Here is a 17566-nt window from a genome sequence, read left to right as displayed (position 1 = left end):
CTTGTGCTTAGTGCCCTGCATGTTAACCACAAGAGCTACTGAGGAGGAGCGATGGCCTTAACAACTCCCTGTTCCCAGAGGCTACATCTCCACCCTCTTCTTCTCCTGGCTGCTCTATTCTTCACCTCTTTTCTCTCCCCCTTTTCCCTCTTTCCCACTCCTTCTCGCTTTTCTTTTGTCCCTCCCTGCTCTTTACCTTCTTCTTCTACTGCCTCCCAGGCCACCATCCCTGCAACCTTGCTGGTAATGCTTCTGTTCTCCAGTAGAGGGCGGGGTTGCCTAGCCACCACACCCACTGCAGAGCCTACTGGTTCCCCACCCTCGATGCTCCTGGATGCTTTCACTCGAGGCCCCCCCTCTCCAGTGCCTCTATCCCCCCCAGTTCTGAGGTCACTGGGGTAGGGATAGGACTCAGGTGCTGCTGGTGTTTGCGAGTCCCCTGGGTTTCCTAATGTGCAGCCAGAGTTGAGAACTGCTGACCCCAGCCTCCCTCATCTACTGTCTAGAGTACAGGTGGTGCTGGGGTGGTGCTAGCCATTTCCTGTGATGTTTCCTGGCTTTCTGCCGGCTGCACCCTCATTAGTGCTGACAGCTTTACAGTCCTGGACTGCTGTAGGACGTCTTCTCCCTCTGGGGGAGACAGTTCAGAGAATCCCAGGAGCTGATCTCGCCAGGGCACAGGAAGAGACACGGGTGGGCTAAGGATAGACAGGGCAACGTAGGAAAGAGGACAATACTCGTCAGGAGTCTTAACAGTGCCCTAAATTGGGAGAAATGCACAGCACCAGAAAGTCCAAGGGATGGGTACGGGGTAAAGTTTGAGTGCCACTTGAGCTCTGCTCACTTGGCCTTCCTCCCAATTAGGTTCAGCAAGTGCTCCTGGTAACCATGGAGAGGCCTTACCCCTTATCTGCATGGCTTCCCCATCCTGTAGACCCTGCAGCCTGACCCTACTGCTTCTCTCTGCCTTCCCATCTACCCACCAAGGGGAGAAAGCAGTGCCCCACCCTGCCCTCCTGGCAACCCATGCTCTGCCTTGCAGGATGAAGAAGGAAGATGACTCCCTGACCATCTTTGGCGTGGCAGAGCGGGACCAGGGAAGTTACACATGTGTTGCTAGCACTGAGCTAGACCAAGACCTGGCCAAGGCCCACCTGACTGTGCTAGGTAACTGCCTTCACCCGGACTGGCACCAGCACCCTGCTTGTCCCCACTCCCTAGCAGTCAGAGCGGTCATGGGCCCTGGGTAGTTCCTAGGGCGATGCTAGCAGTCAGTACTTACAGTTGCAGGGGTCTCTCACCTCTAGATCTCAGGGTTAGGAGCTGCCACTCTTGGAACAAGGACAGTTTGGGGTTACAGTTTCCTAACTGGGGACCACTGATTCCCCCACCAAATCCCAGCTGAACTGAAAGGGAAGGGAGAAAGTGGAGGGGGAGGGGGGGCTTCTGGGCTTGGCCCTCTTGACCTCCCTTCTAGCCAACTCCATATCACTGTCAACTAAAACAACCTAGCCGTAAAGCTGGGCCCCTGGTTTGTATTTGTGCTTACCTTTCCATGCTGTGCCTGGTTTGGATAGCATTTCGGTGTTCTGTACAGGAGCAAGGTGGTGGTGTCCCTTCTTGTCCTCTGTCCAGGCTGGGCAGTAAATGCTAAGCCATCCAGATCTGAGGGAAAGGTGTCTCTCCCTCCAGAAAGCAGACCCCTTGCTGTCCCACATCACCCCTGTCCTCTGCATAAGTGTTGGCATATTTTTGCCCCCGAGGGTACACTTGCTAGTTGTGATAGACACAGACACTTTAGTTTTACTGGGATTGGAGGAGGGAAATAGGCTCCGCCCACGGCTGTGGAGGGATCACAGATGGCCTCTGGGAGGGTGGGAGGCTGGCCTAGAAGGGAGGGTGCAGCCATGCCTGGAGCACTCCAGCCACCGATTCCCATGCTTCCAGAAGACCTTTAACACCTCTAACCTGCTAACCTGGATAACCCGTCTTACCTTTGCAGCTGATCAGGCCACTCCAACTAACCGTCTGGCTGCTCTGCCCAAAGGTAATTCCTACTAATAAGGGGCCCTGGTCAGTACCCTCTCTGGGCACTCGGGGTTGGACTCTCACAGAGGCAGATGCTTTAGGAAAGACCTGCATTCTGCGGGCTCCTGGCAGTCCCCCATATGCCCCGCCACACGTGACCCCTCGGTGCCCTCATCCACTTGTCCTCTGAGCGGTACCACAGTCCTGCTCTGGGCTGTTCCCGCAAGCTAAACCTAGAAGTCTTTGGCTTCCAAGTTTCACCCTTCTCTTACCTCTACCACATTCACCTTCCCTTAGGGTGTCCTGCTCTCCCCCACCTCAGCCTCAAAAGTGTCACAAAAGCCTGCTCCCCTCAGACCATCTGCAGGCCCACCACTTCGCAAAATGCCTGTATCTGCTACTGGATATCCATTACAATCTGCGTGCATGTGCGTGTGTGTGCAAATGAAGGCTGTCATGACTCAGACTCTAAGCCCTTCCAGTAACCAGCCAAGATATGGAAATAGCTGGTTCAGGGAGCCAAGATGGGAACAAAATGTTGTCCCACCCCCGCTCCCAACACTAGTAGGTGGCTGATAGCTCTCTCCCCAGGCCAGGATGGCACTTAGGAAAATAACCTCAGGGAGATCAGAGCCCCCGATCTGATCAGGATGCTGCCCTCACTCCTGAGTGGAGGCCTGCCGGCCCCTCAGCCATCTCTGAAACTCATATACTAAGTGTCCTTCACCTCCCTGGCCTGGGATTCTTTGTGTCCACCCCATTTTCCTGACCCAAGTGTCCTCCTCAACACTGCACTCCCCTCCTGGGCTCTTGTCCCCTCTGAGTTCCGGACACAGCAGAGAATAAGTGGCATGAGGCAGTGAGATAAAGTCCTACACACCATCAGCTTGTCTCAATGTGAGTGATGGTCTTGTAGAAAAAAACAGCCTTTTCCAGATGTGCGTCCTGCAGAAACAGGATGGGTGGGGTCCGGTTTTCTGCATGTCCAATGCAATCCTCTTTATTTCCTGGCTCCACATTCTTTGATATTCTTAGGCGTGGGACAGAATTTGGGGTCTCTTCTTTGTTCTTTCTTGGCCTTGGCAGCGGGAGGATCTGTGCTAGCCTGGGATTGGTCTCTCCTGGTCATGGAGACCTGCCTGGGGCTGTGGCCACCACAAGGAGAGACTGTCTCTAACTCACAAGTCCTGTGTGGCGCCTTCTCCCTCTGTTGCCAGGACGGCCAGACCGACCCCGGGACCTGGAGCTCACCGACTTGGCTGAGAGGAGTGTGAGGCTGACCTGGATCCCAGGGGATGATAACAACAGCCCCATCACAGGTCAGCTCACGGCCCTGGGCGTCAAAGCCAGACAACACGGCTGGTGATGGTGTGGGATCCAGGGCCTTTCCTGGCATCTGCTCCCCGTCGGCCCTACTTGATGTGTGCACAGAGGCCTTGGCTCCCTTCTGTGTGCTGGGAAGAGTGTTCCGCGTGCCACTCTCCCCAGGGAGAATGGAAGGATGAACAGAAGCCAAGAAGGTTGCTATCCCAGGTTCAGCTCTGCCCTTGCCCTTGCAGACTACATCGTCCAGTTTGAAGAGGACCAGTTCCAGCCGGGTGTCTGGCATGACCACTCCAAGTTCCCAGGCAGTGTCAACTCAGCCGTCCTCCAGCTATCCCCATACGTCAACTATCAGTTCCGGGTCATTGCTGTCAACGAGGTGGGGAGCAGTCACCCCAGCCTCCCATCTGAGCGCTACCGCACCAGTGGAGCACGTGAGTCCTTGAGCTCCCCTAAAAAAGCCTGGAACCCGGAGCCCGAGTTCAAATGAGCTCACCCAATGAGCTCACAAACAGTTAGCTCACTTCTCCAAAGCTCGGTTTCCTCATCTGTGAAATAACAACAACACCTGTATCTCAGGGATGTTAGGAGGCCTCTGTCAGGTGCTTGCATGACAGCTGGTAGGTTGTAAGCACACAGCAGATACTGTCAGGTGTGGTGCTTGAACTCAGGGCCTGGGTGCTGTTCCCAAGCTCTTTTTGCTCTACCACTTTGAGGCACGGCTCCATTCTGATTTTCTGGTGGTTAATTGGAGATCAGAGTCTCATGGACTTTCCTGCCCAGGATGGCTTTGAACCACGATCCTCAGATCTCAGCCTCCTGAGTAACTAGGATTATAGGTGTGAGACACTAGTGCCCAACATTAACTTCATTATTATTATTAATGGTTGCTTAGTTACCTCTTTAAAGGGGGAGAGCTATGGTTAAGATGTACAGCAGAATTATATAATCTGATATTATTTCAGATTCCTTTTCTTAACTTACTTGGGTAGTATTTAAATAATTATACCAGCTCATAGAGGATGGAAATACTCCCCCAAAACCTTAAATGCCAGAGATAAACCCTAATGGTATGAAACATATTTAGTGGATGATCCCTGAAGGAGAAAATCTGCCTTGATTGGCTTATTGGCCACCTATAGTGTGGAAGGCCTTGTGATAAATGCTGTCTGGCAAGGAATTAAAATTTAAAAGAAATTAGCTCTGCATTGGGGGGATTTTCTTTTCATTAGAGAGGCATATCACGCACACAGGAGATTCTGGTATATACCGAAGCTGAGAAAAGCCAGAGCATAGAAGGGCCCAATTAGGTGGAGGAAGGGTTGCTTACCAGGTCCTGGACTTGAGCTTTGTGTGTGTTTGGATTCCAGCCCCTGAGTCCAATCCTGGTGATGTGAAGGGAGAAGGGACCAGAAAGAACAACATGGAGATCACGTGGACGGTAGGAGTCAGCCATTAATGGGCCTGCTCGCCTGGCAGCGGGCACCAGGGAGCCTCTCTCTCTCTCTTCCCCTGCACTGTGTGCTTCTGACCATCAAGCTGATTTTGGTCATTTTTCTTAGAATGAAGGTCATCTGTGTGTTGAACATCCTTGAATCAATCAGGCAAAGTGTCTAGGAGCAGGGTTTCAGAGCGGAGACAGGAAAAAATAGTGACCCCAGCTTAGCAAAATCAGAAAGAATGCTGACAAAATAAAAAGGACTTCCTTTGAAGAAGTGACTCCGGTTAAACTCCAGGAATGATCTGGATGGAACACTAGCACAAGCTTTGGTGCGTGCTGGGAAACTCATCCCAGGAGCATCTGGGGTGTGTTCAACGGAGGCCCTTCCTTTAGTTAAAGATTATACTAAGCTCCTCCCAGGTCAGGATTGGTTCACTGGCCATATTTTCCTAATCCCAATTGGCATATGTGGTCCCCAACTCCTTCTAAGTCTAAGGCATGCAGAAATGGTTACTGAACCCAGCATTTCTGAGCTGCCACCATAAAGAATGAATGCAGAGGACACGGTGATTTGCACCGTGTGGTTATCCCTATTGCTCCAACAATGGTCTCCAGTAGCCTGCCAAACAGAGCCACAGCTCTGGGCTGAGCGCAGCCACTCTGCCCTGCAGGTTCCAGGTACCCGATTCCTGACCAGGTCCTTAGAGAATAAAGAGACACATGCCACCTAGAGCTCTGATCTGTTGGAAAGGACAAGATTTGGGGAAATGGAAGTCAGTTCCGAAAGCTTGAGTTCATCAGTAGGAGGCAAGCTGTGGTTAGACCTAACCCCCAGCCCTTTTGGACTCTGGAGAAGACAGAATTGCCTGTCTTGTTTCCCCCATGCTCCTCTAGCAAAGGGCTCTGTTGACAGTCGCCTGCCATTTCCTGAGCACTGAGATACATGTACTGGCTCTCAGAGTCAGGTGACTGCGTCTCAGGTTAAGCTTCTGTCGGGAAATCCACATACTGCAGAGTTGCCCAGACTCAGGGCTCTTGGATACATGATGGAGGGGATGGACTCTTCCTAGCTGCAAGGCCAGTATTAGGAAACCCAGGCAGGGTGGTTGGCACAGGGTGGGCTATGGTGGCGCCTCATCTATACCCTCTCCACCCTGCCTGTCTGCCTGTCTGTGTGTCTCTGCCTACCCAGCCCATGAATGCCACCTCCGCCTTTGGCCCCAACCTACGCTACATCGTCAAGTGGCGGCGGAGGGAGACTCGAGACACATGGAACAATGTCACTGTGTGGGGCTCCCGCTACGTGGTGGGACAGACACCTGTCTACGTGCCCTATGAGATCCGGGTCCAGGCGGAAAACGACTTTGGGAAGGGCCCGGAGCCTGACACTGTCATCGGGTACTCGGGAGAAGATTGTGAGTACCTGTCCACTCTCCCCTCCCCAGCAGCACTTTCACCACCAGACTACTGTCACAGGCCAGAAACTTGGTGGTGGGATTGGGCCGGGGGGGGGGGGGGGCTGCCACTGGCTCCTAGGAAGGCCAGCTACCTTGTAGAGTGAACTAGAGCACACCGCACTTGGTAGCACACCTGGAAATGCTATCACCTGAACCAGTTAGGAGCAACACACGTCACCACTTGGCTCAGTATACCCACTTCACAGATGCAAAAACCAAGGCCCTATAGAGACAGGTCTTGCAGGATTGTGTAACAGCAAATGTAAAGCTTGAAACAAAGCCCAGGTCTCTGGAACCCCATCAGATTGCTTTCATGCCAAACCATACCAGCACCAAGAAAGACTTCAGGACCACCATGCCAAAGATCGATAGTCAGATGGTCCAAGAAGCGAGGCCCAGGCTAGGCTTCCTCCGCAGGCAAGGAAAGAGGTGATTGAGGCACCAGACCAGAATGTTCCAGGCCAGGCCAGCACTCCCAGGACTGCTTTCCACCTCCTTGAGCATAGAAAGAAAAGTTCTTTGGAGGCTGGCACTGGGCAAGTCAAGATTTCCAACATAGCTGCAGAAGTGTGTGCCTGGCGGCCCAGCACATCAGCCCCACAGGCTCTTGAGCAACACAGAGGATCAGTGGAGGTCCTCCCCACCCCCCAGGTGCCCTTTTGTGTCTGTGTTAATCCAAGACCGGATGGTGAGTGGATGGGGTGAGCAGAAGGGAGGGAGGACAGAAAGCCTTGAGGAGGAGTAGGCTTGGGGGAGGTGTTGGATGCAAAACAAGGCTGTGGTCCCTTAACAATGAGTTGGGAAGAAGTGAGCATTGGGCCCTAGAGGTGGTTGTGAGTGGGACCTCGCCAGATGGGGGAAGGTCAGGACAGAGCCTCTGGCTGTGACGTCCTGGACCCCACCCACAATTCCTACTATATCTGGTTACCTGTGCTCTGCTGTATTGGCGGGAATGGGCAGCTTGGCTTCTGCAGCACAGTAGAAATGTAAGGAGAGGACAAGGGTCATCCAGAGGGCGGGGTTGCCCTTTCCTTCCCAGGGAGCACAGGGACTCCCTTTCTAGATGAAGTTAGGCATTTCCCATCTGTGGGCAGTGCTTCCCACTGGCAGAAAGCATGTGCATTCAAAAGGAACTGCCTATAATGTGCAGACTGTGTTAGAGGACAGACAGCAAGGTACATGACCCTCCTCAAGGGCTAGCAACACCATGGGGCCTCTCTGAGCCTTGAGGTGCAGGGCACAGCTGAGCGCTTTGCGGACCTGCCTCGGGGCCTTGGCCTTGGGCACAAGAGTGAATGCCATCAGCCTGTAGCCCAGCAGATGAAGTTAGCACCCTTCCTTGCCCCTCCCTGGGTGCTCATGTTGGTGTTCCCCATTGGCACCAACCACTGAAGGCTTGAGAACAAGGATACTTGGCAGACAGAACAGGCTTGCGGGCCACAGGGAGGTAGAGATGAGAGCAGATGAGCTCCCTAGATGTGCAGGCAGAGCCCCTCTCACCTGAACTGCCATCTTCTCGTCCCCTACTCCTCCAAGGATGGTTTTGTAGAGGAGACACAGTCCCTGCCCTCCTTGGGTACCTGGTGTCCATGGAGGGAGCGTACAGGCTGGCAGAGGACAAGTCAGAGGGGACCTTCAAGTGTAAGGGCCAGCCTTGCCTGTATAACCTGCTCTCTGTCCCAACATATTACAGATCCCAGGGCTGCGCCCACCGAAGTTAAAATCCGAGTCATGAACAGCACAGCCATCAGCCTTCAGTGGAACCGGGTCTACTCCGACACGGTCCAGGGCCAACTCAGAGAGTACCGAGTGAGGAAGCCACCTCCCACCCCTAACTACCCAGCTTGCTAACCGGGGCCCAGGGGCAGCGGATGCCAGCATAGGGGGCTTGGAAGGGGTCATAGGAACATTCGTTGGATCCAAAGTTGATTCAAGATGATATCTAAGATGAACTGTTCAAAAACACACCCCAAATATGTATGTGTATATACAGCCATAGCTCCTTTAACCAGGGGTGTGTGGCCTAAGAAATGAGTCGCCAGGCAATTTTACCATTGTTTGAACATCATAGCGTCCTCACACAGACTTAGTACACAGAATCACTTGGCATGGCCTCCTTGTGTGTAATCAAGAGATGTGGAAGGGGCTGGGTATGGTGGCACACACCTCTAATCCCAGCTACTTGAGAGGCAGAAGTAGGATTATGGTCTAACAGCTGGCCAGGGGCGGGAGTCCTGGCTCAAGTGGAAGGCAAGGCCCTGAGTTGAAGTCCAGCATCATCAAAAGAAGGAAAAAAAGAAAAACAAGAGAAGCAGAAAGCACAGGTTGTGTGAGGCCGTTGAGCAGAACACCATGGCATTGTACAGTGTCTAAAAAGTACAACATAATGACAGTGAGGACAGCATAGTGAGCACATGAACCAGTAATGCTGTTTCTTATCACGCCAGGTGTTATGCAGGCGCATGATTGTATTTCTGTACATTTACACGGCTGGCCATGCTGTAGGGGTGTGTTTACCACAAGCCTGTCTGTAAGGTGCGGAGGCAGCCATGACATCACTAGGTCCTAGGCTCCTGTCCTCAATGTGGTCCTGCAAGAGCACATCCCCAGCCCAGATGAGCCTTGCAGATGTGTAGAAGGGCTCAGCCTGTGCGGTGGGTTGAGTTGATCTCACACGCACATGTGTGTGTCCTACGTGTGAGGGTGGACATCCATGGATCTTCCTGTGCGGTGTTAAGGTACTATGCCTGTTTCCCAAGTGGCTCTTGGACACCGCCCCCCCCCCCTCCCTGCCTGGTTTTAGAGAGCCACACTACCAAGCCAAGCCACCAAATGAGTGCAAGCACCCTCCCTGTCATCACAGCCAACTCCTCAGCACGCAGATTGCCAGGGCCTGGGCTTCTCCTAGTAGTATCTGATAGGAGCAGTTTCTGCCCAGGCATCTGTCCTCAGAGGCTGGGTAGAGATGGAGAAGGGAGAGAAAGCCTTGAGTTCATAAGACTTTCCCTCAAGTCAGCCCCATTACAATGTCAGCTGGGAGGTGAGAGCAGCTGTAACGGGAGGTTCCCGCTGCTTCTGTGACCTCAGAGGGCACCAAGAGTTGGCTCATAAAGTCGCCTAGCGGTCCATACCTATAATCCAGCCCTCCCAACAGAGGCTGAGGCAGGAGGATATTGAGTTTAAGGCCAGTATGGACTACATAGTGATTTTGAAGCCAGCCTGGGCTATAGAATAAGCCCCTGTCTCAATTAACAAATAGATTTGGCTGATGGACAGATGGGGACAGAGAGCAGGGTCAGCCTCTTGTTGGCAAGTAGGGAAGAGAGAGGTGCCGAGCACACTCCTCCCATGGGCTCCTCCCCGGCTGTTCACTTGTGCCCTTAGTCTACACACCTGGAGATTTTTCTGGCTAAAAGCGCCCCTTAAGCCTGGACTCTTTTCCTATGGACAGCCTGGTGGCACTGCTGCCATGGGCTGACCTTGAGCTTCTTACCCACCACTAATCCAACCCTCGCTGCACCCTGTGACATGGCTACACTCCATGGCCCTCCTGTTCCACCCCAGCCCTGCCTCCACGCAGCTCTGCCCCCACCCCACTGACCTGGACAGCCTTCCCCATGTGCCTGCTCATCTCTACAAGTCTCCAGCAATATGAAAAGAAACCAATTGACTTCAAAGAATTCGATCGACCCTTTCTCACATTGAGACTTGTAACCTGCTGCTTGTCAACACCTGCCCACCTCCATTAAACCATACTAATCCAGCTCAAGGTGATATGGTCTCGGAGCACAGAGCACAGCTCTCCCTGCAGGAACCCCTGGCTCCTATTTGGGGATCTGGCACAGACTCCCCGAGGCCTGTTCCCCAGCTTGGACCTCAGTCTCACGGTGTGCCAGCTCAGATGGAAATGTGGCCAATCACCCATTTCCAAAGAGGAGACGTGGCTCAGAAAGCCAGTGAAACAACAGCCAGCTCCTTGCTCCACGTAAATTCCTATGCACTAGTGGCTCTTGGATGGAAGGGTTGCTTCCCTGCTTCTCCAGCCCCAGGTGGGACTGAGAGCTCACTGAGACTTAGAGCCTGCAAGCAAAGGAAGACCCATTACTACTTCCACCACTAACCACTAACCCTGCCTGCCGTCCCGCACTCACCTGCCTGCCTCTGTCCCGAAGGCCTACTACTGGAGAGAGAGCAGCTTGCTGAAGAACCTGTGGGTATCTCAGAAGAGACAGCAAGCCAGCTTCTCCAGTGACCGCAACCGAGGTGTGGTGTCCCGCCTCTTCCCCTATAGTAACTACAAGCTGGAGATGGTTGTGGTCAATGGGAGAGGTGATGGGCCTCGCAGCGAAACCAAGGAGTTCACCACTCCGGAAGGAGGTAGGTCTGACCTGCAGCTCTTTGGGGTGGACAGGATGAGGGTAGCAATGCACTGGAAGGCCCGGAGTGGCTCCAGCGATGCTCAGCATGGATGGCGCAAGGTGACATCTGCATGGCCTCAAGATGTTGACGCAAGAGCCAGGCACCGGTGGCTCACACCTGTAATCCTAGCTATTCAGGAGGCTGAGATCTGAGGATCGCCATTCAAAGCCAACCCCGGGCAGGAAAGTCTATGAGATGCTTATCTCCAGTAAACCACCAGAAAAGCAGTGGCGCTATGGCTCAAGTGGTAGAACGCTTGCCTTGAGCTGAAGAGCTGAGGGACAGCGCCCAGGCCCAGAGTTCAAGCCCCACAACCAACAACAACAAAAAAGAAGTTGACAGACTTCTGCAGACAGCCTGCAGGCCGAACAGCGCCACCGTCGCACCGAGCAGCCATCGCCAAGGCAACCTGCCCAGATGGGCGGTTTGTATGAGAGACCAAGGGCAGCCTATGAATCGAGCTGCCTGGAAGACTTGTTGGCCCATGGCCTTCATCCGCCTCTCCGCAGCCTCAGGACGCACTGGTGAAGGGGCACCCTGTGCACGTGGCGTCTGCAGAGGGGTGCAGGTGCCCCCGCTCCCTCCTGCACGCCGTGGCCTTCTCCATGCTGACGCCACACATCCGTGAAGAACCTGCTCCATGTTCTCCAGGCCTCCTTTTATCCACTTCACATTGGCCTTGCCTTCTGTTTCTCTTCCTTCCTCCTTAACTCCTATTTCCCCATTCTCCTCTCCTTTGTTTTTCTCTTATTTTCTCTTTCTTTCTTCCCTCAATGTTTTAATTGAAAACATGGTATTATAAAGGTGATGTGCAGGGGGGCTACAGTTAAACTTAAGTCAGGTAAAGAGTACATTTCTTTCTGCAAAGTGTCACCCTCTTATGTTTTCTTTATGCCCATCTTTGTTTCCCCTTAGCTGGTTTTCCTTGACTTTCACCCCTGAAAGTGTCCTTGGCTCAGAAGCCTGGGCCTGTTCCGGGACCCAGTGGCAAGACCTTATCTGGGAATTGGGCTATAACCAACTCATGATTGGTTCTCTTCCCAGGACTGGCTCTGGAAATGGCTCTGCCTGGTTTGCAGGGTTATCTGCAGGATTGTAGTCCTAACGTGTGCCAAGTACAGGGTAGAGTTTGAGCTGTGCCCACTGCCCTCATGTTTCTGGTTGAGCAGCTGTCTGGCATGGGTGTTGCCCAAGACCAATGTCTTCATGCTTGTGCATTGTTTCTTGTGTCCTCCTCATCCTCCCTGCCTCCCTCCTCCCCTGCTCTCTCCTCCTTCCCCAAGTACCCAGTGCCCCCAGGCGTTTCCGAGTCCGGCAGCCCAACCTGGAGACAATCAACCTGGAGTGGGACCACCCGGAGCACCCCAATGGGATCCTGACAGGCTACATCCTCAAATACGTGGCCTGTACGTCCTGCCTTCACACTCACTGAGTAATCTGGTGGGGGGAGAGGGGAATCAGATCCCATTCTGATGGTCCCCACTTTTCCTGTGAGGGTTGGGAACGTCTGGTCCCCCGGGCTTATAAAATGGAGAAGTCATTTGGTCGTGACAAGACAGACTCATGTTTTCATCAGCTGCCTGAGCCCCAGCTGCCTGTATGAATAATTTTTGTATGGCCAATGAATGCTTCCAATATCCAAATAGCCCAAGGCAGAAAAGACGTTCCTCACCCTCTAAGGAATTGAGAGAAAGTCTGAGGGTGCAGAGGGCTTTGTGGAAGAATGGAGAGGCCAAAAAAGGTCTCTCAGAGGGTGACAGAAGGCAGGCGAGGAAAATCGCTGCGCTCCCTATAGAGCCCCGTCTTGGGTGACAGCTGGGACAAAAGAGAATTCTGGTTTAATGACTCTAGGGGATGTCGTAACTCCAGCATGGATGTCCTCATCCAATGGCATTTCCATCTGAGGAGCAGACAATGCATTCTCAGGCATCCACAGACACCTTAAGAAGGTGACGTTTGATATAAAATGGCCGTGCCTGGAGCAGCCGAGAAATGTGGAGTGACTCAGATCAGGGGCATGTATCCAGAGAGCATCACCACTCAGGGGCTGGAGCCATTACACTTGAAAATCTTTAAGCCTTCCAGTGTGGGCCATGCTGTACCTCATTGGGAAACTCAGGGCTCCAGATCTTGTTAATGATGTCACTAGCACATACACTCTTCTGGAAAGGCTCTGGACCAGTATCTCACAAAGAAGGCAGTTATCATTAGAGAAGAACTCAAGAGCATCATCCCTGCTGAAGTGTTCAGGAATCTTAAACTAAATCTATCAGAATCAGCTATATGCAGTAAGCTAGAGATACTGGGTGGGGTAAAGAACTGACCTAGGGATATAATCCAAGAGCAGGAAGGGGTTTTTGCCCAGTGTTCTGCCTTTGACCCATCCCTTGGACAGCACCAGCCAGGGGCCACTGGTTTCCTTTCCAGAGATCGGGAGAGAGGGGTCCTTCCAGCTGCCAGCCTTGTAATCCATCACAGGACTCCAAAACTCCCACTCACTGCCTTTCTCCCTGCAGTTAACGGAACCAAAGTGGGAAAGCAGATGGTGGAGAACTTTTCTCCCAATCAGACCAAGTTCTCGATGCAGAGGGCAGACCCTGTGTCCCGCTACCGCTTTACCCTCAGCGCCAGGACGCAGGTGGGCTCTGGGGAAGCCGTCACAGAGGAGTCTCCAGCACCTCCGAATGAAGGTAGGTCCGTGACAGTGGGGCGAAAGACCCCACCCAGTTCAGATACCTAGAGACACATACCGAGGGCTGGGCCTCAAGTCCCTGGTAAGAGACAAATGGCTGCTGGAAAAGCCAGATGTCCTGAGATACAGTCAGACCTTAATTTGCTCAGCAACGTAACACCAACCATCTTTTCTTCCAGTAGAGAAATAAGGAAGAAAGCATGAGTTGGAAATAAATGTGCTAATGAGCTCCAAAGAAACTGTTTGCTAGTGAAGGAGGCAGGACTATTAACTGGGAGAGCACAAGAGGACTCTTGTCTTCTGAGGGGCAAGGGTCTGATTGCCCAGATCAAGAGTAGAGCAGAGAATGTGGTTCCTCCTTGCAGCCTGACTTGGGTGTTTTCAGGCTGTGGAGAAAAGGGGAAACTTGTCATCAGCCCTTTGCCAAGCCAACCTCAAGGGACCTGGCATGTCCCCCACCAGAGCTGCACCTGCCTCAGGTCTCCACTAGAGGGCACTTCAGGCTCGCCGGCACGTGCTGGCTGGGGGATTTCGTCCTAGGAATGCAAGTCTGAAGAAAACCTCAATGTTGACAGATGCCTGTGAAAAGACATGGACCCTCCTGCCACTCTAAATGTATAGTGATCTATGCCACAGCCATTTCTGGAGTCCTCAGTGTGTTGAGACAGAGATTGCCAGGAACAAGGGTTACAAAAGTAGTAGGAAGTTCATGTGATCTAGAGACAACCACCAGAATATGTGGTTGTATGCTTAGCATGGACGAAGGGAATGAAGGCCAGGCAGAGGAAGGGACTCCTTCAATGTGACATCACAGAAGGGTGACGCCAAGCTATCATGTCGAACACTTTCTCCAGAAGGCAAAGTTCCCATAGCCTGGCCCTAACCTGGATGGGGCTCCTGGATGGGCCTCCCAAGCAGAGCTCCTGAGCACCTCTCTAGCCAGAGGGGCAACATTCCTCCCTCTGGGGCTGCTGCCACTGTGACCCCAGCCCAGGTTCCCTGTGCAGCTTCTTCGGCACTCCTGCATTTCTTTCTGCTCAGCCCCTAGGCAGACCCACGAGGGTCTAGGCAAAAGCAGAGGGCTGGCCATTCTGCCTGTGTCCCTCAGCTCTTGTGAGAAGTGAGCCACACAACAAGCTCCCATTCCTGGTGTCCTATTCCAACCCCTGGGCACTCAGAAAGTTTATTAACGCTGGGGGACTTTAGGTAAGTGACTGCTGGAGCCTGTTACCAGAGGCCGAGCCCTGTCTCAATAGCTCTGTGTGGAGATAGAAATACAGGATGCCTCTTCCCCACCCAACCCAGACGCCAGACAAAGCCCCATTATCCAGCTCCAGTGACAACTGCTCGGAGACTTCTGCAGCCCCAGGGCACAAGAGAACAGAGACTTTTTCTTCTTAACTTTGGAGTTTGTGGGAAATTCATGGATCTGCACCCCAGGGTTCTCAGTGTGCACTTGGGGTCTTCATTTCATAAAGTACAAGTAGGGAAGATGGGAGCAGCAGAAACCAGGGGCTTCAGGGTTTCAGAGTTTGCTATTTGCAAGCTGTAGATTGGGGGGGGGGGGGGCGCGGGGGAGACCACTGAACACACACACACACACACACACACCACAGATGCCTTCTTATCTTCCTCAACACTAGCGTTTTTCCAATGAAGACACCGGCACTATCCTTTTGACCAGGCTAGGTGTTCTCCTGCCCCGCCCACACCTTCCACCCTCAATTTCCTGCATCTTAGAGGGTCACACAATGCAGCCAGAGCAGAACATACCCTTGAAAAAAGTGCCAGGGACCTAGTATCCTGGAAAAATTGCCCTTACTGCCACCTCCTAGGTGAGGAAGCTTGAATAGGATTAGGAGAGTGTGTTCACAGGTCTCCAAACCCCATGTGGGAGGTAGGACCCTGTCTAATTCTGGGCAGAGGGGGGCTGACTGTGACCCCTGAATACCAGTTGACCTGCTCAGGGTGGCAGCCAGAGCTTAGCCACACAGTCAAGGTGAGCCCAACTTCCTCCACCTGCCTGTCCTGTGGTTTCACCTGTGCTCTGTTTTCTCTTCCCTGTCTCATCCTCTCCCCTCCCTCTCTCTCTCTCTCTCTCTCTCTCTGGCCATCTTGGGTGCTGCGTCTGAAGCTACTCCAACCGCAGGTACTGTACCAGCAGCAGAGGTAATGGGCATAGCATGGGGCTAAGCAGGTGCCGCCCAGCCCAGCCTGGGTGGAGCAGGAGGAAAAGGCTCAGGCCAAATGCATGCTTCAACTCACCCTTTCAATGATGGGAAAGCCAGACTTTCAAGGAAGGTGTGCATGGCGCATAGACCCGAGAGGGGCAAGCATGTCCTCCCCCTTTCATTTAAGGATTGCCCCCACTGAAAAGGAGGATGGCTTAGAAAGGATGCTACACGTAGGCTCCCAGCCCTTCCTTGGAATTGCCATTTTCTTTGATGCTGAGTGATTAATTCCCTTGTCTGGGCACAGAGATGGCCCTGGAAGGCATGCCGAAGCCGGGACAGCTGGCTCCTGGCACCTGGTCAGGCCACCATCCCTTGAAAGGGTGAGCATGCTGTGCATGCCGGCCCTGCATGCTGCATGGGGGCTTGGCACCGAGTCCGCCAGCGACCACGGGCTCTAGTCAATGAGAATAAATGAGCGAGTGAGTCCTTGAGTAGGGCCGGGGGCTCCAGGACCTGGAGTCTCAGTGCGCACCATGGGATGATGGTCCCCTCACTCCTCCAAGAACGAGCTGCTCGGAGTCATTAGTGTTGAGAACGCCCTCCACTCTTGAGGCCTGGAGGTAGCGCTGTGGCAGAAGCCAGCAGCTGGGCAGGCAGCTGTGACATAGTCCTTAAGTCTGCATGCCATGGGTTTGAGGGCCATCCAAGGGCTTTTCGCCACACAGGCCCTGTCCCTGAGTTAGGGACTCTAGGCAGGGGTGCCACCAGGATCTCTTCTCTCTAAGTTGCCCCAGCTGGGAGCTGTGGATGAGGCCCTGCAGGGGCACAAGGCCTGTAGACAAGGGCTCCCCAGGGACCCTGCTAGGAAGCTCCAGGGAGCGGAGAGAACCGAGAGCCAGGCAGAGACGGAGGCTTGGCTTTGGAAGTAGGATACCACCTTGCCCGATTTGGTTTCCTCCCACCTCCGCTCCTTTATCTCCCCACCCCCTTTCTGGGTTGATTCTATTTCTGTTGCATACACCCTGCTTCCTTCAATCCGCCTGTGTTTTGCCAGCCGCCTCTGTGGGTGCTTCCCTCCCCCAGCCGTCTGCCCCATGGTCACTCACGCGGCCAGCCAGGCCAGCACCTCCCCCTAGGTCTGAAGCCCCCTCTGCTAGGATGTGAGACACAGAGATGGTCTTAGGTCTGGGTACCAGGGAGAGAGCAATCCTTGCCACACTTCCTGGGTTGGTTCAAGTTTATAGATGAGTCTCTTTTTGCAACCAAGACAGCAGGCAGCCTAAAGGGAGAGAGGCGGGGCCAGCCCGAGAAGAGTCAGGGCAAAGCTCATTGGTCAAGTTCATTGTCCCCTCCCCCATCCTGGCACCCTGGGCCCCAAGACAGGTGGGTCCAGCGGTAGGGAGGCTGCCTTGTGGAGTGGGCATCTGTGCCCATCTATGCTGCCCTCTTGTGAGTGGCAGTCACAAAGGGAATGAGAAATGTCATTCCAGACACCCCACGTCCTACTTCCATTTAGCAAGATCCAACCTCTCGTGGTATGTGCAAGGAACTCGGGGCTCTGCCCATCCATCAAGCATGCCTCCCAGGTTCTGGCTTCCACGTGACTCGGTGGCAAGGGGCAGGTTGCACTTTTTTTTGTAAATGAGATATGCCAATAATATCAGCCTCCCCATTGCATTCATAAGTACCTTCTGCACGGGCAGTGGGTGCCAAAGCTGGGACGCTCAGGTTCTACATTTCTGACGTGGGCCGGGCACCCAGCCCACCTCTCTCCCTTCTCATCCTCCCAAACCTGGGCGCCTTTCCCCACAACCCATCTCCTCCCATCTCTCTCCTCCCCTGAAGACTGTATCCACAGTCTGTCAGGATCGCTGCCCATCTGCCCGACAATCTGTGGCTTGGCCATGGTGGTTCGCACGCCATGTGGGCGCTTTTGACCAAACATTACACCTTGGAATGTCTGGAAACTGCTCTCCTCATCTTCGATGTAGCTCAGATCTGCAAATGTTTGCTGGGTTTCTGATACGGGCTC

At 53.5% G+C, this 17566-nt stretch overlaps 1 protein-coding gene across 1 annotated transcript in view; it reads left to right on the top strand.

Annotated features, from left to right (window-relative positions):
- The window catches only part of Nfasc (neurofascin), an 82015-nt gene that overhangs the window by 44395 nt on the left and 20054 nt on the right, over positions 1-17566 (top strand). The window contains exons 14-23 of the mRNA XM_042681680.1: positions 1043-1167; positions 2003-2047; positions 3246-3347; positions 3588-3785; positions 4722-4792; positions 5985-6207; positions 7943-8058; positions 10422-10626; positions 11952-12074; positions 13185-13358. Of these exons, the coding sequence (XP_042537614.1) occupies positions 1043-1167; positions 2003-2047; positions 3246-3347; positions 3588-3785; positions 4722-4792; positions 5985-6207; positions 7943-8058; positions 10422-10626; positions 11952-12074; positions 13185-13358 (1382 nt within the window). The remainder of the gene's footprint in view (positions 1-1042; positions 1168-2002; positions 2048-3245; positions 3348-3587; positions 3786-4721; positions 4793-5984; positions 6208-7942; positions 8059-10421; positions 10627-11951; positions 12075-13184; positions 13359-17566) is intronic.

Source organism: Dipodomys spectabilis, unplaced genomic scaffold (assembly GCF_019054845.1).
Source record: "Dipodomys spectabilis isolate Male_0828 unplaced genomic scaffold, ASM1905484v1 ptg000069l, whole genome shotgun sequence".
Classification (NCBI taxonomy): Eukaryota; Metazoa; Chordata; class Mammalia; order Rodentia; family Heteromyidae; genus Dipodomys; species Dipodomys spectabilis.
This window is presented reverse-complemented; position numbering and strand designations above follow the sequence as displayed.